This window comes from Macaca fascicularis, chromosome 1 (genome assembly GCF_037993035.2).
Source record: "Macaca fascicularis isolate 582-1 chromosome 1, T2T-MFA8v1.1".
NCBI classification, from domain to species: Eukaryota; Metazoa; Chordata; class Mammalia; order Primates; family Cercopithecidae; genus Macaca; species Macaca fascicularis.
Genome location: NC_088375.1, coordinates 108,479,252 through 108,497,203, shown reverse-complemented (window position 1 = coordinate 108,497,203; position 17,952 = coordinate 108,479,252). Strand labels below are relative to the sequence as shown.

The 17,952-nt window shown below is 42.5% G+C and overlaps 2 protein-coding genes across 2 annotated transcripts; both read left to right on the top strand.

The window, feature by feature from the left end:
- Window positions 1-4,592: 4,592 nt before the first annotated feature.
- On the top strand, window positions 4,593-5,886 carry LOC102134981 (late cornified envelope protein 2D). The gene is made up of 2 exons (XM_005541822.4): window positions 4,593-4,642; window positions 5,313-5,886. Exon 2 carries the CDS (start codon window positions 5,333-5,335, stop codon window positions 5,663-5,665), a length of 333 nt encoding a protein of 110 aa, XP_005541879.3. The 5' UTR covers window positions 4,593-4,642; window positions 5,313-5,332; the 3' UTR covers window positions 5,666-5,886.
- A 9,705-nt stretch (window positions 5,887-15,591) lies between these two features.
- Window positions 15,592-16,676, top strand: LOC102134614 (late cornified envelope protein 2A). Its single transcript, XM_005541821.3, has 2 exons — window positions 15,592-15,638; window positions 16,140-16,676. The coding sequence occupies exon 2, from the start codon at window positions 16,160-16,162 to the stop codon at window positions 16,454-16,456; it is 297 nt and encodes a 98-aa protein (XP_005541878.3). The 5' UTR covers window positions 15,592-15,638; window positions 16,140-16,159; the 3' UTR covers window positions 16,457-16,676.
- Window positions 16,677-17,952: the final 1,276 nt, after the last annotated feature.

The window sequence follows — 17,952 nt, the reverse complement described above, 5'->3', positions numbered from 1 at the left end:
AATGAGATAATGTGTATAAAACAGTTAAATATACATAGAACAAAATAGATGGTCAGTAAGCATCAGTTATTACTTTCTGTTATTTTTATCATTTGTACACACATGTAGGTGTATATATGTATATACACATATGGAAGTATTTGACCCAAAAGCACAACTCCACTCAACCTATACCTCAGGGGAAGACAGGGAGGTAGGTAGAACTGTATTGGCTAGGGTTATGCAGAGAAACAGAAGAGAGAGAGAAATTTATTTTAAGAAATTGACTCATGCAATGACTGTGTGGGCTGGCAAGTCCAAAGTCTTGGCTGGAAATTCAGATAACAGTTGATGTTGCAACGTTGAGTCTAAATTCTGCAAGGCAGTAGTCTGGAAACAGGCAGAGTTTCTACACTGAGGATAATTTCTTCTTCTTTGGGAAACCTCAGTCTCCATTATTAAAGGCTTCAACTTATTGGATGAGGCTCACATTAGGGAAGATAATCTGCTTACTCAGTCTACTGATTAAATACTTACAGAGAAACCTGTGGATTGCCGTTTGATCAAACAGCTGGGTACCATAGCATAGCCTGGGCAAAATTAACCATCACAGAGACCGAGAGGATACATGGAGGTCACTGGAGATATGACCCAAGAGACAGACAAGGGGCCAACTGTGACCAGGACACACTAAGAACATGAAATGATGGTTTTATTTCACTTAGGATAAAGGCAAATTTCTGGACAGACCTTTGGAGAATATTGGGAAAACAGAAACTTCTACCTGGTAACCCCGGGAGTCTCAACAAGGGTGTGATGTTAGAAGGACTGGAGAGAGGGAATGCAGCACGTGGCTGGGGAGGCCCTTGGCCTTTGGACTTTGGTTTCACAGAGGTATAGTCAGCACAGCACAGACAAGGCTGCTGACACCGCACAGTAGCTGGAGCTCTGGGAACTGATGATTGCTGTAGCTGCTTCCCATGCAGGGGTCACACAAGAAGATTTGGAGGTGAACATGGGCTATGCACTGTAGTGGCACTGTGGAGGGCCCTTTAAAGGCACTGGCATTGCTGGTGGTTTTTTGGCAAGGTATCTGAGTTTCAAAATGAATTGAATAATGTGTCAGATAAATTAGAGCCAGGACGAGAATAATTTTGCCCTTCTAAACCTATTCTTGGTGTGCTGGCAGACAGTTTATAAAATACATTAGTATCGAATTAGTACCTGTAAAGAAACATATAACTCCAAGTTAAAAGTGTTAGAACTGACATTCTTAGAAACAGAACTAATACTAAACAATGTCAATTCTGTCATCATTTCATTTCATATCTAAATACTTACTTCCTACCTACTGTATTTCTGAGCTTTAAGAGGCTATCAGTTGTAAGGGGCACCCTTATTTCATGCACCACAAGGAAAGAAAAAAAGCTGCAAATTCAACTATTACGTGCCACCAATCATATGGTATATACTGATTTAAGGGCTGTTAACAAACGTTAGAAGACTGTATCATGGAATTGATGAATTAAGATAAGTATAAAACTGATCCACTTTAGGTCATATAAATATGTATGTAAATACTAGACGGGCCAATTCTTGCTTTGCCCAGAACTCCCCTCCGCTGTGCTCCTCCCTGTCTCTCTGTCTAGCACTAGATACTGCTAGACAATATTGAAAAAAAGATCAAAAGTTATGGTACAGGAAAATTTTGGATTAGTCAGTCTATTAAATAAGGGGAGACAAATAAAAAGACATGGTAAGGCCTTTTCTTGTACTGTAGGTAAAATAAAGTTCCAACATTTGGTAGGAAGTGTTTTTCTGGAATATACGGAGTTTAAGTTGCCAGGGAGAGAAATCAAGGAGCTACTTAGAGAGACCAGCCTACAGGAGAGTGACTTTCCAGATAACATGAACTTCAGATGAAATGTCTGAAATCACCCCCAGGCCATTCTTCTCATGACACCTATGTACTCATTCATGTGATCCTGAAATGATGCATTGATCCTGCAAACATTCATGAGGCAATTACGTATTTGGGTGGTCCCTGAGGGAGCATGAGCAATGTGACCCATGGGTCTCCTGGCTCAGAGAGATCACACATGATGGTGTGAAGACTGTGGAGACAGAAGCAAGAATACCTGTAGTCAGGTGTTTCTTCACCGACTTGTGAACCAATTCCTACCACTTTTTGAGATATAAAGGGGAAAAGTGAGCAAAAAAGTGGGCAAAAAAGAGCTGTTTATCTCCCAGTTCTGGTTTCTCAGAGGATTGGTTTCCACTAGTCCTTCCATTGCTTATTCAACCACTCAATCCAGATGCTCAAGTATGTGCATGTTCATTTCACTTACATTTTTATATGAATACAGCATACATGCACACAGTGCACACACACACACACATACACACACACAAGCTTGCCTCCCCTACTTCCTCACTTACAACATTGTTACAAATATCTTTGTCAAAGAGTATGAGGAAGCTGAGGGTGATATCACCATGAAGACAGTGGAATGAACTAACATCTTTCAATCACATTGGGAATTAGTGACTCAGGAGGTTCAGGCCCCAAACATCACTTCTTTGATAACCAGTTTTTCTGCAGTCATCTTCAAAAAGGCCACTACATTCTGCAGTCCTTGAGGTCATGGGCTACTTATTGTTCACCTCTATATCCATATGTTTGGACATACGTGCTCCAAGAAAGTTGTAGGCTTTCAAGGAATGCCTTTTGAATACACTGCTCTGGTCACACTGTGGACTTACTTTATCCTTGAGGTAAAAGCTCTCTGAGAACAAGAATCAGGTCTGAAAATAAGATTGGATAAATAGGTGAATAGAATCCCTCAGGTAGAAGCAGACAATGGGAAACTATGCTTTCTACCTATCCACCCTCCCCCACCAAGTAGGCATTAGACAGTGTGAAGGCGTGGTCTGTTTCTGTTTTAATCAGAGGTGTGAATAACTATCTTTTTCAATTCTAATTTCAACATTTTCATTGAGACATAATTCACATATTATATAGTTCATTTATTTAAAGTGTTAATGCAGTGGTTTTCAGTATATTCATAGAGTTGGACAATCACCACTACAATTCCAGAACATTTTCATTACTCCAGAAAGAAAACCTGTATCCATTAGTTGTAATTTTCTAATTTCTCCCAGCCTGCTAAAGTACCTGGAAGCCACTGATGTTTCCTCAGAGGATGTGCATAAAAGTAAAATGAGATACAGGGAACAGAATCTTGTCTAGGCTCTGGTTCCTCAGATGCCCTAAGTCAGCTCTTCAGGGATCCAGCCTGAGAGAGGCTATAACTGGCTAAAGCCTCATCTCCCTTTCTATTTCCACAGATTTGTTGACTACACATTTCATATAAACAGGATCATAAGAAATGCAGTCTTTTGGGATTGATTTATTTCAGTTAGCCTAAGGTTTTCAAAGTTCATCCTCAGTATATCTGTTTAAAATAAATGAATAAACGAATGGGTAACTCTGTCTAGCGCAACCCCGAATCAGAACTCTGAACAAGTAGACCCCTTTCTGACCCTCTACTTCAGGGTAGGAAAGGAGTTCCCTCTCCACAGAAGCCACAAGAAATGATGTCCACTTCCTAAGGGAGTTTTCAAATAAGCTAAGTGTCTTGTAAGGGTTCTATATGGACAATGAATGCCACATAAGACCTGGGTAAGTATCCAATACATGGCATTAGTTTTTCTTTTAAAAACATATTTATTAAGTGTCTATCAGGCACACAGTGTCACACTAAGCTCTTTCTTATTTATCACTTAATAATAAAAACAGCTCAGTGAGATAGGTATACCTGGTTTATAACGGCCATTACATATGAGACCTGATACTCATTGTGAGTATCATAGTGACACTCTAGCAATTGTTGATAATTGTTCTAGCAATTTCCAAAGATCCCTCAATTAGCATATGCAATTTTTCTGATTCCAGTACCACATTCAGTACAATTCCTCTGACTAAGAATAATGTTCTGATTTTAGAAGGAATTGTTTATTCTCAATCATACTCTTTGCTCTAGACCACAGAACCAACTCAGATTTAATCCACTGAATCTGCTTGCCACGGTGAGTCGGAGGAAAAGCAGAAACACAGAGCCCAGGAGGAAGGGCTGAGAGCCTAGGCAAGGGAGTAGGATGCCTAGAAAGAGCCAAGGCTGTAGAAGCCCCCTGGAACGGCTGGATCTACAGCAGAACATGGAAGATAAACTGCTCAGGGTAGAGGGAGTCATAATGGAACGTTTTTACAAGGTCAGGGAATGTTGTGGCTCAGAACTGATGTTTCTTCAGAGGACACGAATACAAAAGATGCAGGAAACAGGATCTCATCCAGGCATGGGTCCCTTGGGTACCCTAAGTTAACTCTTTAGGGCTCCCGCCTGGTGGAGGCTCTGACTGGCTAAAGCCTCCCCAGATCCCAGCCCCAGAGAGGAGTCCTGGAAACTCCTGAGGCCTCTTTGGATTGCAGGGACAAGGAGGCAGAAGAATGTCAGGAATGACCCAGCACGTGCCTGGTTGTGCAAGAGCCACCTCCTGCTCTTCTCAGAGCCAAGCCTGGGCCCTATAAAAGACGCATCAGGCTTCAGCACCTCATCTGCTCTGACTCCCCAGGGACGTGTCTGTGCTCCTGCGTGTGACCAGGGTGAGTGGCAACCTGGGATACCAGAGAGGTATGAGCAGGGCAGAGGGATGGGGAGGATGGAGGTAGGCTGGAGAGAGAGAGAGTTGTGTGCTTGTGTTCTGCCATGCTGAGCAGGAATAGGACCCAGTCTGCCTCAAATCTATTGAGGCTCTGAGGCCTACTGGAGCTCATATAGGTGGGGAAAGCTAACTGTGCACATCTTTTCCAATTCTTGTTCAGTGACTTCACATGAGTAACTTCAAAACTGCCGTGTTGGGCATATTTCCACCATGGAAACTGGCTAATACTTCAAGCCAAGTCCTTTTATCTGGAGGTTTCATTGCAAAATCTTTTTCCAGAGGACACCCTGGTGTGTCCTGCAACACCTAGCTGGACCTTAGGGCTTGTATTAAGGAAATAGGTATTTCAGGGAGCTGTGAATACTCTACTCAGGCTTGTGAGGATAGAGAAATCCCAGCTTCCCCTGAAAGGAAGAATAAGGAGCTCATTCTGTGGATTTTTAAATGTATGTGCTTTCATTTGGAGGAAAGATTCAAGTTGTTTCTTTCAGATTACTGATATGACTGTATAATCTAAATATAATTCTTCTCCCACCCATGCATTGATTTCAGAAGAGGTATAAATGATCGTTGGTTTTAAATATTTAAAGAGTTTCATTATTATGTTTTAGGCTCACTAAACTCTGCCAGGATGTCTTGCCAGCAAAACCAGCAGCAGTGCCAGCCCCCTCCCAAGTGTCCTCCCAAGTGTACCCCAAAATGTCCACCTAAGTGTCCTCCCAAATGCCCACCCCAGTGCCCAGCTCCATGTTCCCCTGCAGTCTCTTCCTGCTGTGGTCCCAGCTCTGGGGGCTGCTGTGGTCCCAGCTCTGGGGGTTGCTGCAGCTCTGGGAGTGGTGGCTGCTGCGTGAGCCACCACAGGCCCCGTCTCTTCCACCGGCGCCGGCACCAGAGCCCAGATTGCTGTGAGAGTGAACCTTCTGGGGGCTCTGGCTGCTGCCACAGTTCTGGGGGCTGCTGCTGACCTAGACTAAGAAGAACTCTTTGGACAGAATGTTCAAGAACCTGCTACAACCTGATGCTTAACTCTTTCCATTTCCTCTCATTCCATTCATGGGTGGACAGGGGCCACCAAGACTCATGGGGCTTCCCTGGAAGAACTTGGCACTTGATGGAGCACCTCAATTGCAGGTCTTCTTTTCCTCCTTTACCTCATGCTATAATAAAGCTCTGATTTCTGACTCACAAATTGTCTTGGTCATTCTCTTCTCTTCTGAGATTTCAAATGTCCTCCAAAGGTCAGTGCCTCAGAGAAATTCTCTTCATGGGTCAAGGACAGGACCTGAGTAGGTGATACATGAAAAGCTGCTCCGAGGAACTAATTCCCCCAAATGCAGGGTGGATGGAGCTCCAAGAGGGTCACCTCTGGCTATGGCAGCTTTGCCTTTCTGTCCATTAAGTCAGACACATGTTCTAATGTTCTGTGTATTCCAGACATTGGGAAGGTTGGGAACCTCTGTAGACTTCTTCTTCTCCATGGAGAAGAACACATCTCTATGAAGCAAAACTTCCCTGCTGTTAGAATCAATAGTTGAATAAAATGCTTGAAATGAATGTTGAGACTCTTCATTCTGCAAAGTACAGCCCATAGTCACTGAACTCCTTTTCAGGGAGAGTGACTGGTTAAAATCAGCCCTTTGACTTGCTGCCTCGGACACCTGTCTTCAATTCCTCTCAGTGTTAGATCTGAGTCCCAGGATGCTGTCCTGCCACTTGGCCTATGTGCCGGGCAGGTGAGTGATGAGTGACGGAGATTTTTATTACAAAAAACATGGAGGTTCCACTTTGAAAATACAGTGAATAAATGGTACAAGATGCTGTAGGGAAGATTAGACCTTTTCTCCTTCAATGTTTATCTTCTTTGTCCAGCCACCCTCAGATGTGAGGGGGGAGAAGTGCCAGGATGGTTGGGGCATCTTTAGTATTAATAGGAGAAGGGGAGGGAAACAGGGAAACAGCAGGGGAAATAAGGACTAGTGCTTCTTAGGTTCAGGCTGACAGGTGTCCACATGAAGATAATTGATTCAGAGAAGAGAGAATCTGACAGAGATGGAGTCTGTTATTAAAATGTTCAGCTGCCTCCTCACCCTTACTTCTGCTAAGAAAAACACCTAGCTCTTTAACCAGTCCGAGATTCCATATTCTCTGCATTTTAAATTACCCTTTGCACTGAGTCACTTTATTTGATTTAATGCTGTTTATTATTTTTGCCAGTCTCATTCTTTTTTTTTTTTTTATTTTACTTTAAGTTCTGGGATACGTGAGTTGAATATACAGGTTTGTTATGTAGGTGTATATGTGCCATGGTGGTTTGCTGTGCCTATGAACCCATCATCTAGGTTTTAAGCTCTGCATGCATTATATATTTTTCCTAATGCTCTCCCTCCTCTTACCTCTAACCCTAGTATGCCCCAATGTGTGATATTCCCTGCCCTATGTCTATGTGTTCTTATTGTTCAGCTCCCACTTATTAGTGAGAACATGTGGTGTTTGGTTTTCTGTTCCTGTGTTAGTTTGCTGAGGATGATGGTTTCCAGCTTCATCCATGTCCCTGTAAAGGACATAAACTCATTCTTTTTATGGCTGCATAGTATTCCATGGTGTATATGTGCCACATTTTCTTTATCCACTGTATCATTGATGGGCATTTGGGTTGGTTCCAAGTCTTTGCTATTATAAACAGTGGTGCTATAAACCTACATGTGCATCTGTCTTTCTAGTAGAATGATTTATAATCCTTTGGATATATACCCATTAATGGGATTGCTGGGTCAAATAGTATTTCTGGTTCTATATACTGGAGGAATCGCCACACTGTCTTCCATAATGGGTGAACTAATTTACAGTCCCACCAATGGTGTAAAAGCATTCCTATTTCTCTGCATCGTCTCGAGCATCAGTTGTTTCCAGACTTTTTAATGATCACCATTCTAACTAGCCTGAGATGGTATCTCATTGTGGTTTTGATTTGCATTTCTCTAATGACCAGTGATGATGAGTTTTTTTTTATATGTTTGTTGACTGCATAAATGTTTTCTTTTGAGAAGTGTCTGTTCATACCCTTTGCCCACTTTTTGATGGGGTTGTTTGCTTTATTCTTGAAAATTTGTTTAAGTTCCTTGTAGATTCTGAACATTAGACCTTTGTCAGATGGATAGATTGCAAAAATTTTCTCCCATTCTGTAGGTTGCCTATTCACTCTGATGACATTATTTTTTGAAAAGATTAACAAAATACATAGGCCACTAGCCAGACTAATAAAGAAGAAGTGAGAGAAGAGTCAAATAGACACAATAAAAAGTGATAGAGCGTATCACCACTGATAACACAGAAATACAAACTACCATCAAAGAATACTATGCAACACCTCTATGCAAATAAACTAGAAAATCTAGAAGAAATGGATAAATTCCTGGACACAGAAACTCTCCCAATACTAAACTAGGAAGAAGTCGAATCCCTGAATAGACCGATAACAAGTTCTGAAATTGAGGCAATAATTAACAGACTACCAACCAAAAAAAAAACCCAGGACCAGACAGATTCACAGTCAAATTCTACCAGAGGTACAAAGAGGAGATGATAGCATTCCTTCTGAAACTATTCCAAAAGATAGAAAAAGAGGGAATCTTCCCTAACTCATTTTATGAGGCCAGCATCATCCTGATTTTAAAATCTGGCAGAGACGCGACAAAAATAGAAAATTTCAGGCCAATATCACTGATGAACATCAATGCAAAAATCCTCAATAAAATACTGGCAAACTGATTCCAGCAGCACATCAAAAAGCTTATCCACCACATTTAAGTCAGCTTCATCCCTGGGATGCAAGGCTGGTTCAACATACAGAAATCAATAAACATAATCCATCACATAAACAGAACCAATGACAAAAACCACATGATTATCTCAATAGATGCAGAAAAGGCCTTTGATAAAATTCAACACCCCTTCATGATAAAAACTCTCAATAAGCTAGGTATTGATGGAACATATTTCAAAATAATAAGAGCAATTTATGACAATCCCATAGCCAATATCATACTGAATGGGCAAAAGTTGGAAGCATTCCCTTTGAAAATCGGCACAAGACAAGGGTGCCCTCTCTCACCACTCCTATTCAACATAGTATCGGAAGTTCTGGCCAGAACAATCAGGCAAGATAAGGAAATAAAGGGTATTCAAATAGGAAGAGAGGACATCAAATCGAATCTCTTTGCAGATGACATGACTGTATATTCAGAAAACCCTATCGTCTCAGCCCAAAAACTCTTTAAGCTGATAAACAACTTCAGCAAAGTCTCAAGATACAAAATCAATGTGCAAAAATCACAAGCATTCTTATACACCAATAATAGACAAGCAGAGAGCCAAACCATGAGTGAACTCCCATTCGCAACTGCTACAAAGAAAATAAAATACCTAGGAATATAAACTTGCAAGGGAGGTGAAGGAATTCTTCAAGGAGAACTACAAACCACTGCTCAAGGAAACAAGAGAGGACACAAACAAATGGAAAACATTCCACGCTCATGGATAGGAAGAATCAATATCTTGAAAATGGCCATACTGCCCAGAGTAATTTATAGATTCAATGCTCTTTCCATCAAGCTACCACTGACTTTTTTCACACAACTACAAAAAAACTACTTTAAATTTCATATGGAACCAAAAAAGAGCCCGTATAGCCAAGACAATCCTAAGCAAAAGGAACAAAGCTGGAGGCATCACACTACCTGACTTCAAACTGTACTACAGGGCTACAGTAACCAAAACAGCATGGTACTGATACCTAAACAGATACGTAGAGCAATGGAACAAAACAGAGGCCTCAGAAATAATGCCACACCTCTACGACCATTTGATCTTCGACAAACCTGACCAAAAAAAAAAAAAAAAAAAAAAAGCAATGGGGAAAGGATTCCCTATTTAATAAATGGTGCTGGAAAAACTGGCTAACCATGTGCAGAAAACAGAAACTCGACCCCTTCCTTACACCTTATACAAAAATTAACTCAAGAGGGACATTAAGGACTTAAACATAAAACCCGAAAGTATAAAAACCCTAGAAGAAAACCTAGGCAATACCATTCAGGACATAGGCATCAGCAAAGGCTTCATGACTAAAACAGCAAAAGCAATTGTAACAAAAGCCCAAACTGACAAATGGGATCTAATTAAACTAAAGAGCTTCTGCTCAGCTAGTCTCATTATCAACTGAAATTTCAAGTCCCTGACCAGTAGTAATTTTGTTCTGCTAAAAACATGCACATTGGCCATTTCTACAACTTTCATAATACAACTTCAAATTTTCTTTTCAATTTTCAAGAGCTCTGATATATAACGGATATGAACCTTGATCTGCCTTTATTAAAATATTTAATGTATCAGATTTACTTGACTCTGTTTGTAATAACTTTTGCTATGGAAACATTTTTAGTTTTTATATACTCAAACATGACTTTCTTTGCTTTTATAGCTTCAGGGTTTTTTGAGTTGGTTAAGAAATTTTCCCTTGTCTTTAGTGTTTACATGTCGGCAAACAAAATAAACAAAAAAACCCAAACAGTATAAAATGGAACACAAAGCAGGGGACCTAAGGTTGCCTGGGATAGGTGAAGGCTGGCCTGCAGAGAGGTGGGCACTGAGTCTGCTTTCAGGGGCCTCTGCCTTAAGTGGGAGCAATCCCCAGTGGGCCTACTATCCAGGCCTCCATGTACTCTTTTAGTGAGCATAATCCTTTCTCTATCTAACCTTCCATACACAGGATAATTTCCAGCATAACTATTTGCTTTTCATTGCGTCTTACCTTGTGTTTGGCACGTGTGCATGTGTGTTAGAAGTTATTTTCTTCTGCTATCACAGGAACTCAAAATGATAGCAATTTTAAAAAGAAGGCAGTCTATTTCCACTCATATGTGATGAAGTCAGAAGTTGGTAGTCCATGGCTGTTGCAGTGGTTCCACGGAGTCTTCAGAGATGGATACACCTCTGTCTCATTATTTCATTTTAAGTGGTTGTTTCCTGGGAGGCAGTTGGTAATCTTGAGGTGCCTGATACAGTTCTGATCTGCAAGGCTGTGCTTCAGCTAGGAAGAAGGAGAAACGGTGGGTAAAAGGCCCTGACCCCTGTAAAGCCTCTTACGTGCGCTTTCCTAAAGCCCCAACGACTTCCTAAATCTCCCTGGCTGCTTGTATGTACAAGGAGGATGAAGAAGTGTAAATTTTAATATCTAGACATGGTTTGGTTCTGGACAGAATTTGAAGATGTACATTAAGAATGAAGGGAGCATGTATATTGGGCACACATCCAATCAAGTAGTTCTGGATATAGTTTGACCTGCTGAGAAAAGACATCTGGATTGCTGGGTTTCTGGAAATAGTGACACAGACTCTTTGGGTACACTTCACTTACCTCTTAACACAACATTCAGGAACGTCCTGCCCACAGTTCCACCTTTATGGGCTCTGCTGTATGCACTGAGGCAAGCCTGTGTGGAAGGTTGATTAGGCAGGGGAATTCACTGCCTGCAGCTGAGGTCTGGAGTGCTGTGGGGAGCTCCCTGAAGATAGGCACAAGACCTGGCTTATGGATGGCTGGTGGAGACTCCAGGTTACTTCTGCTGTCTCCCCACCTCTAATCCACCCATCACCCAGAGGTGGGCCAAAGATCAGGGGTCTGGATCATCTCTCAAGGGCAGGAAAAGGGTGAGACTCTGAGAAGAAGTGTTTTGTGCAATCAGAAACCATATTTGGTGTTATGGCTTCATCTCTTTCAAATATATCTAGAGGGGGAAGATGGCAGATGATTAACTCTGAGTTGGGCTATTAGAAACATGACCCAAGTGAAGACAGTCAACAGTAACTAGAACACATTGTGAAAAGGAAAAGGTCAATGGATTGTCACCGGGGCCAGAATCCCCAGAGAGAACTTTCATCTCCAAATGGAGTGAAAATTCTACCTGGTCACCCTCTTGTGTCCCCAAAGGGTCAGCCCAGAAAGAGGGGGGAATAGAAAAGGAGTTTGGGGCCAGGGTGGATTCTTGTGTGTGGTTATCTCAACTCGGACCTTCTGAGATCCACAGCAGTATCTGAGAGCTGTGGCGCTGCTCTCTCTCTGACTCCCCAGGCTCTGTCGCTGCTGCCGCAGCAGCTCTGAAACCAAGGTCGGCTGACTGTGTGTTGCCTGTGCTAACTCCAGAAGCAGCTGCTCCCAGAGCAGGACCAGCACTACCCCCAGTGCTAAAAAGAACTCAGGAGACTGAGGGATGAGCATATTGGCCAGCTCCTGGGAGGGACTCTTACTATTGCTGGCTCAGTTGGCAGGATATGTCAATGTGAGTTCAGCTGAAAGTGAATTCAGCACAACACAAGTGTAAACCTAGAATAAGGATACTTTTCTTTTTCTAAACAATTCTCCCTCTGCTTGTAAGCAACTGACAAAACCATTAATATTAAGAAAGACATTCCCTATGTTACTATTTCATGGTTGCTCTTTGGCCTTGCTAGGTGAGATTTCAGTCCTAGTCAACCCCCATGCTGGTTGGATTGCTCCATCTTCACACCTAATTCAGAACTATGTACAGTAATTGTAGAAGTATGCAATTCTAAACTTTTTTACTTGTTATAAGATATGTACTATTTAATTCATACAACATTGCTATTAGGTAATTACAGTTATTTTACACACTTCATAGATGAGAAAACAGAGTCACAGACAATTTTGGGAACATTTTTAAGGTTCCATAGCAAGTACCTGGTTCTTAGAATCCAAATCTAGGTGATTTAGCTACAGAGTCTGTGATCTCAAGCAGTTCTCTACAGTTAAACTGGGAAGGCCTGCACTATTTACTGTGTGAAATTCACACAGCTTATAGTAAGTTCTTCTCAGCAAGCTAGACTTAAAGCAGGTATTCCCTAATTTCCTTCTCTGACATACTAATGTTTCTCCGCTAGTTCCCATACTGTACAAATGACCCTCTATTCCTCGTGCCCTTCTCTCCCCCCATGTCCTTCTGTCCTTTCTGAAGATCCAGTCTCCCAAAGGGGCTCTCTATTTGTCTGCCCCACTCCTGATTAGGGCCCCTTCCTTGGCTTCTCTGGATAAACTCACAATAATGATAGACCAAGAAGAGGACCGGTACCTGAGAAGTAAAAACAGATAACGGACCAGGACCAGGGCCAAGGATGCCTCATATAGAGGGTCCTGGAGCAGGTTGTAGGGTTCATTCTGGCTCCAGGAGGAGCAGGGTGTGATTCTTACACATTAAATGTACATGTCTAGATATTCTTGATATTCTTGTCTCCTCTTCTGTCCCTTTGGAAAATCACGGGAGATTCCAGCTTCTTCTGTCCAAACATTATAAATGGCTTCAGTAGGAATCTTGCCACTGGGCAATAGTTTCAGGGATCCAGGTCACCATGTAGCCATCCCTTGTTAGGAAACTATTGCCCCCAACCTCACCTCCAGGTCTGCTCTATGAGCTGGTGGCTTAGGACTGGGGTTATCAGTTTTCAGTGGGAAGGAGAGGTTGAAATGAGCTAAGAGATGCATTTTACAAGAAGAAACTATAAAATAATCAACCTACTACTTGCAGAAGCTGAAGGAGAGGGATGAGTGACATTGGTAAGGTCCCATGACTGGTGAATAAGAGAGGAAGTACCACAAAGAGAGAACATGTTCTGGAGATCAGTAGGTTTTGTGATAGAGTTAGTTTGAGGTCACAGCAAAAATATTTGCCTCTTACGACATTTGGCAGGATCAAACTGCAGGTTAGTGACTTTCTAGGCAAAGGGGAGGTGGAGGTGGCTTAAAGGAAGTACTTTAAATAACTCCCAGGTAATTCTTCTAATAACATTTAATTCATTCATTCATCCATCTAATCAATAGTCTACAGTCAACTGCTAGACTCCCCAGGAAAAGAAACAAGGGGTAAGACCTGATCCCGAGCTCATGCTCTGGTGACTTAATGACTGTGGACATAAAGCCAAGATTACCTAGAATTCTTACTGGTGTCAAAGGCTGTAAGCCTGATCTCTAACAGTGGCTGATATATTTTATCATAAAAAATGTGGAAGGACATTTTGTCTCCTGAGACTGGCTTCCTGTGAATGAGGCACATAGCAGCTTTGTGGTCTTCTCTCCAACCCTTGGCCACACTGCTGTGCTTGTTCCCGGCCTTGCAAACGCACACTCATGCCCATGCTGCCTACACACACACACACACACACATTCATAAAGGCACAGCCCATCCCATTCTCTTCCTTCGTGGTTACTACCATCTTTGTCAAGGAGAATGAGGAACCTGGCATGACATCCCCTCAGGCATTGTCAGGTGATCCGGTTTCCCAACAATCTCCTTGGAAAATAGACTCATTTTGTATGCACATAAATTTCACAGAGGTCTTCAGAATGTCCACTGAATTGTGAATTCCTAGAGGTCACACAACACACACGGTATTCACCTCTATAAACCAAAGTGTTTGGATAGATGATCACTGAATACCTCATAGCTGACAAAATAGTATCTTTTTGATTAACTGCTATGTTTGGATATCAACATTTTTTACTCTTGATGTGAACACCCTCAAGGGTAGGGAACTACATCTGAGACTAGAAAATAAAACTATTGGAGATGGGGCATCTCTTAGTATGACAGAAATGTAAAGACCATATACGTCTACCTTCTAGATCAAGGGTATATGAAAGAAGGGACTATCTTTTTCAAAAGCTGTATTCTAACTTATGCCATATAGTAAGTTATCAGTAAATGTTTGATGGATAGATGAAATAAATTGATTAATGGATGAATGTATCTTATCCAAAATGGTATCAGATTCCTTACTCTCCTGTCATTCACCAACAAGATTAAATAAATCATTTGATTCCCATCATCCTCTTGACAAGAAATAATTAGACTTCTCAAAATCCTGAATGTACACTGTACATTCTTAAGAGAGTCTTTGCTAGCCTACCTATATTTTTAAATAAAAATTTCAAAGACAGGAACTGAATATTGTCCATTTTTCTGTCTCACATCCTGCCCCTGTTCTTTTAAAAATTGACTTTGTTTAAGTGTCTTCCTTGTGCCTTATCATGTGCTAAAGCCTCACTTGATGGAACCAACAATTCAGAGAGGAAGGTGCTAATAGGCCTGTTTTACAGTTGAGGATTTAGATTGTCTAAATAAAGTCTTTGAGGTGACTGGGCTCATAAACACAGAGCTCTTCTGAGTCCAGTTCAAGAAACTATTGCCTTATTTTAAAAACTGCCTTGTTACACAGTAGACATTTTAATTTCTAAGTGAAGAAGTTTAGTCACAATGATCATCACCACCAAATCTGAAGAAACCATCTTGAATCACTTATTAATCCTGTTAGCAGGGTTCTGTGGGCTACACAGGGACATGGGGTCAGGAATGAGGGTCTGAGCAGAAGGGGAGGAGTATTCCATGAAGGAATTGGTCTCTGACTCAATGCCACAAAGAAACCTGCTTAGCTGTGGAAGCAGGCTTGGAAAACCATACTCGGGGATGGGAAGAAACTGGAATAGCACACTTCCACAGAGAAGCTATGGCAAGGATCTCTGGTGTTCTTAGAAGTCACTCTTTGAGCCTTTGTCCAGGCTGTCCAGGCACGAGTTCCTTAAGAATCTTCTGGCAGCTCCACAGGTACCCGGCCTGGAAGAGGCTGTGACTGGTTAAAGCTCCTTTAGACCCTCGTCCCGGAGGGAGGTATTGGGAGCTCCCAGTGCTTCCTTGGATTGTAGGGACAAGAAGGCAGGGGAATGTCAGGAATGACCCAGCACATGCCTGGTTGTGCAAGAGCCACCTCCTGCTCTTCCCAGAGCCAAGCCTGAGCCTATAAAAGACATACTCAGCTCCAGCACCTCATCTGCTCTGACTCCCCTGGGACGTGTCTGTGCTGTGTGTGACCACGGTGAGTGGCAACCTGGGAGACCAGAGGGCACAGGGGAATGGGAGGATGAACGAAGGCTTCAGAGAGTTATGTCTTTGATTCTGTGCTATTATGTGCAGAAAAGAGAGACAATCTGACTTGAGTTTCTGGAAATCTTGCCTTGGGCTATGAGAAATGTGTATCTGACGGTTTCATCAAGGGCTTATTCTTATATTTCAAAAATGGATACTTTGTTGGGTGTGAATACTCTATTCAAGGTTATGAAGATTTGAAGATACTGCCTATCTACTAAAAGACAGAATAAGAAGCTTCTTATTGCATCTGATTTTCAAGTATATATCTTCATTCAGCAGGAAAGATTTAAGTTGTTTTCTTTCACTTGTTGATACATATGTGTGTATGTGTATACATATACACACACTGAATATTATTCACCGTCACCATATGATTTAGTTTTAAAAGAGATAAAATTACCATCCTTGCCTTTTCACAGCTAAAGGGTTTGATTATTTCAACTTTCAGGTTGAAAAAGTCGCACTGAGATGTCCTGCCAGCAAAACCAGCAGCAGTGCCAGCCCCCTTCCAAGTGCCCCCCAAAATGCCCACTCAAGTGTCCTCCAAAGTGCCCACCCCAGTGCCCAGCCCCATGCCCACCTCCAGTCTCTTCCTGCTGCGGCTCCAGCTCTGGGGGCTGCTGGAGCTCTGGGGGTGGCAGTTGCTGTCTGAGCCACCACAGGCCCTGTCTCTTCCACCGGCACCGGCACCAGAGCCCAGACTGCTGTGAGTGTGAACCCTCTGGGGGCTCTAGCTGCTGCCACAGCTCTGGGGGCTGCTGCTGACCAGACCTCAAACATCACAGAGAAACACTTATGGAGAAACTTGCAGCCAGGACCTGTCCCAGAATGATGCTTCTCCTGCCCCTTTTTCTCCTTCCTTTGGGCTGACACACCTTGTGAAGTGTTTTGTCTGTTGTCATGGCCCAAGAACCCATCCTGGATCCTGATCTTACCTTCCCACCTTACCTTATACAACAATAAAGCTCTTCTGCCTCTTCGTGAAGTATCCTGGCCATTGTCAATTCTTTTATTCTTTTCAAAACCCTTAAAGTCCAGTGCCCCAGCCATACACTTTTAAGGATGCTTTGGTAAGAGTGGGGCATGAGAAAGAGGTATGCCGGAAGCAGTCTCCAGAGGGGCAATCCTGAAAAAGCAGCCTCACAGTAGGGCTTCTCAATGGGACTGCGCGTGTGCACTCGGAGACTGCGAGATGTGGACCCTCTCAGCCCAGGCAGGGGCCTGGAGAGACTGATAGCCCCAGGGCTGAGCGCTGCTGGCCATGTGCTGCTTGCTCAGTTTAACTCACCATGCCGAATGTAACTTATTTTCATGTTCTCTTCATGCCATGATGACAAAGTTAGAAAAATCTTTTGCACTCCGAGCAAAAAGGTCTATTTAACAGAATTCTTTTCATCAGATTTAAAATGCTTGGCATGAGAATCAGAACCCTTAGGGGCAAGTTTAAATGACAACTCATTGTCACTCAACTACTCTCCGGGGAGGAGGAGTCTGTCCAGTTCTTGCTTTCTTTCATGTTCCAGCCTCTCCACGAAACAACGCTTAAATAAATACTTAAGCAATGTAAGGCTGAAGGAACACCTCAGTATGGGCCTGCTCAGTCCCTGTGACTCAATCCATGGCTAAGTGAGACACAGTATGGAACCGGGCTCTGGGCCATGTCCCACCTTTATTGCTGTATCTGCCTCACTGCAAAGGATCAGGCCTGGAGGGTGTGAAGGAGAATCATGAGAAATACCACTCTCAAAAAATATATATGAAACAAAACATAAACCAAAATAAACAAAAAAAGAAAAACCACTCTTATGCAGCTGTAAAATAAGCTGCATCTAGCCCAGCCTGGGTCTGGCCCTCCTTAGGTTCTGGTCTCAGCTCAGCACTCATATTAAAATAATTTTAGGACAGAGAAGCAGCTTGTCTGGATGACTGACGCTCTGTGCCTTGAGGAGGAAGCGTGAGGAAGAGTGAGGGCACCACCAGGGGAATTACAAATAGTAGTCTATCAGCAGGCTGAGATGTGCGTGTGGTGAGATGATGGGCTCAGTTCAGAGCAAGGCCCTGCTGAAAATGGGCTTATAAAGCATCCTATCCCTTCTTCTGCATGACACCAATGGGTACCAATTAACATCTCCACCTGTGTTCTTCCACTCTAGTCCCTCCCTATCATGCTTGAGGCTTCTTTTCTTTGCCCCTTTTTGTAAATATTGCAACTCCTATAGGTAATTATATGTCATTGTTAGTTTAATTTGAAATTCTCATAG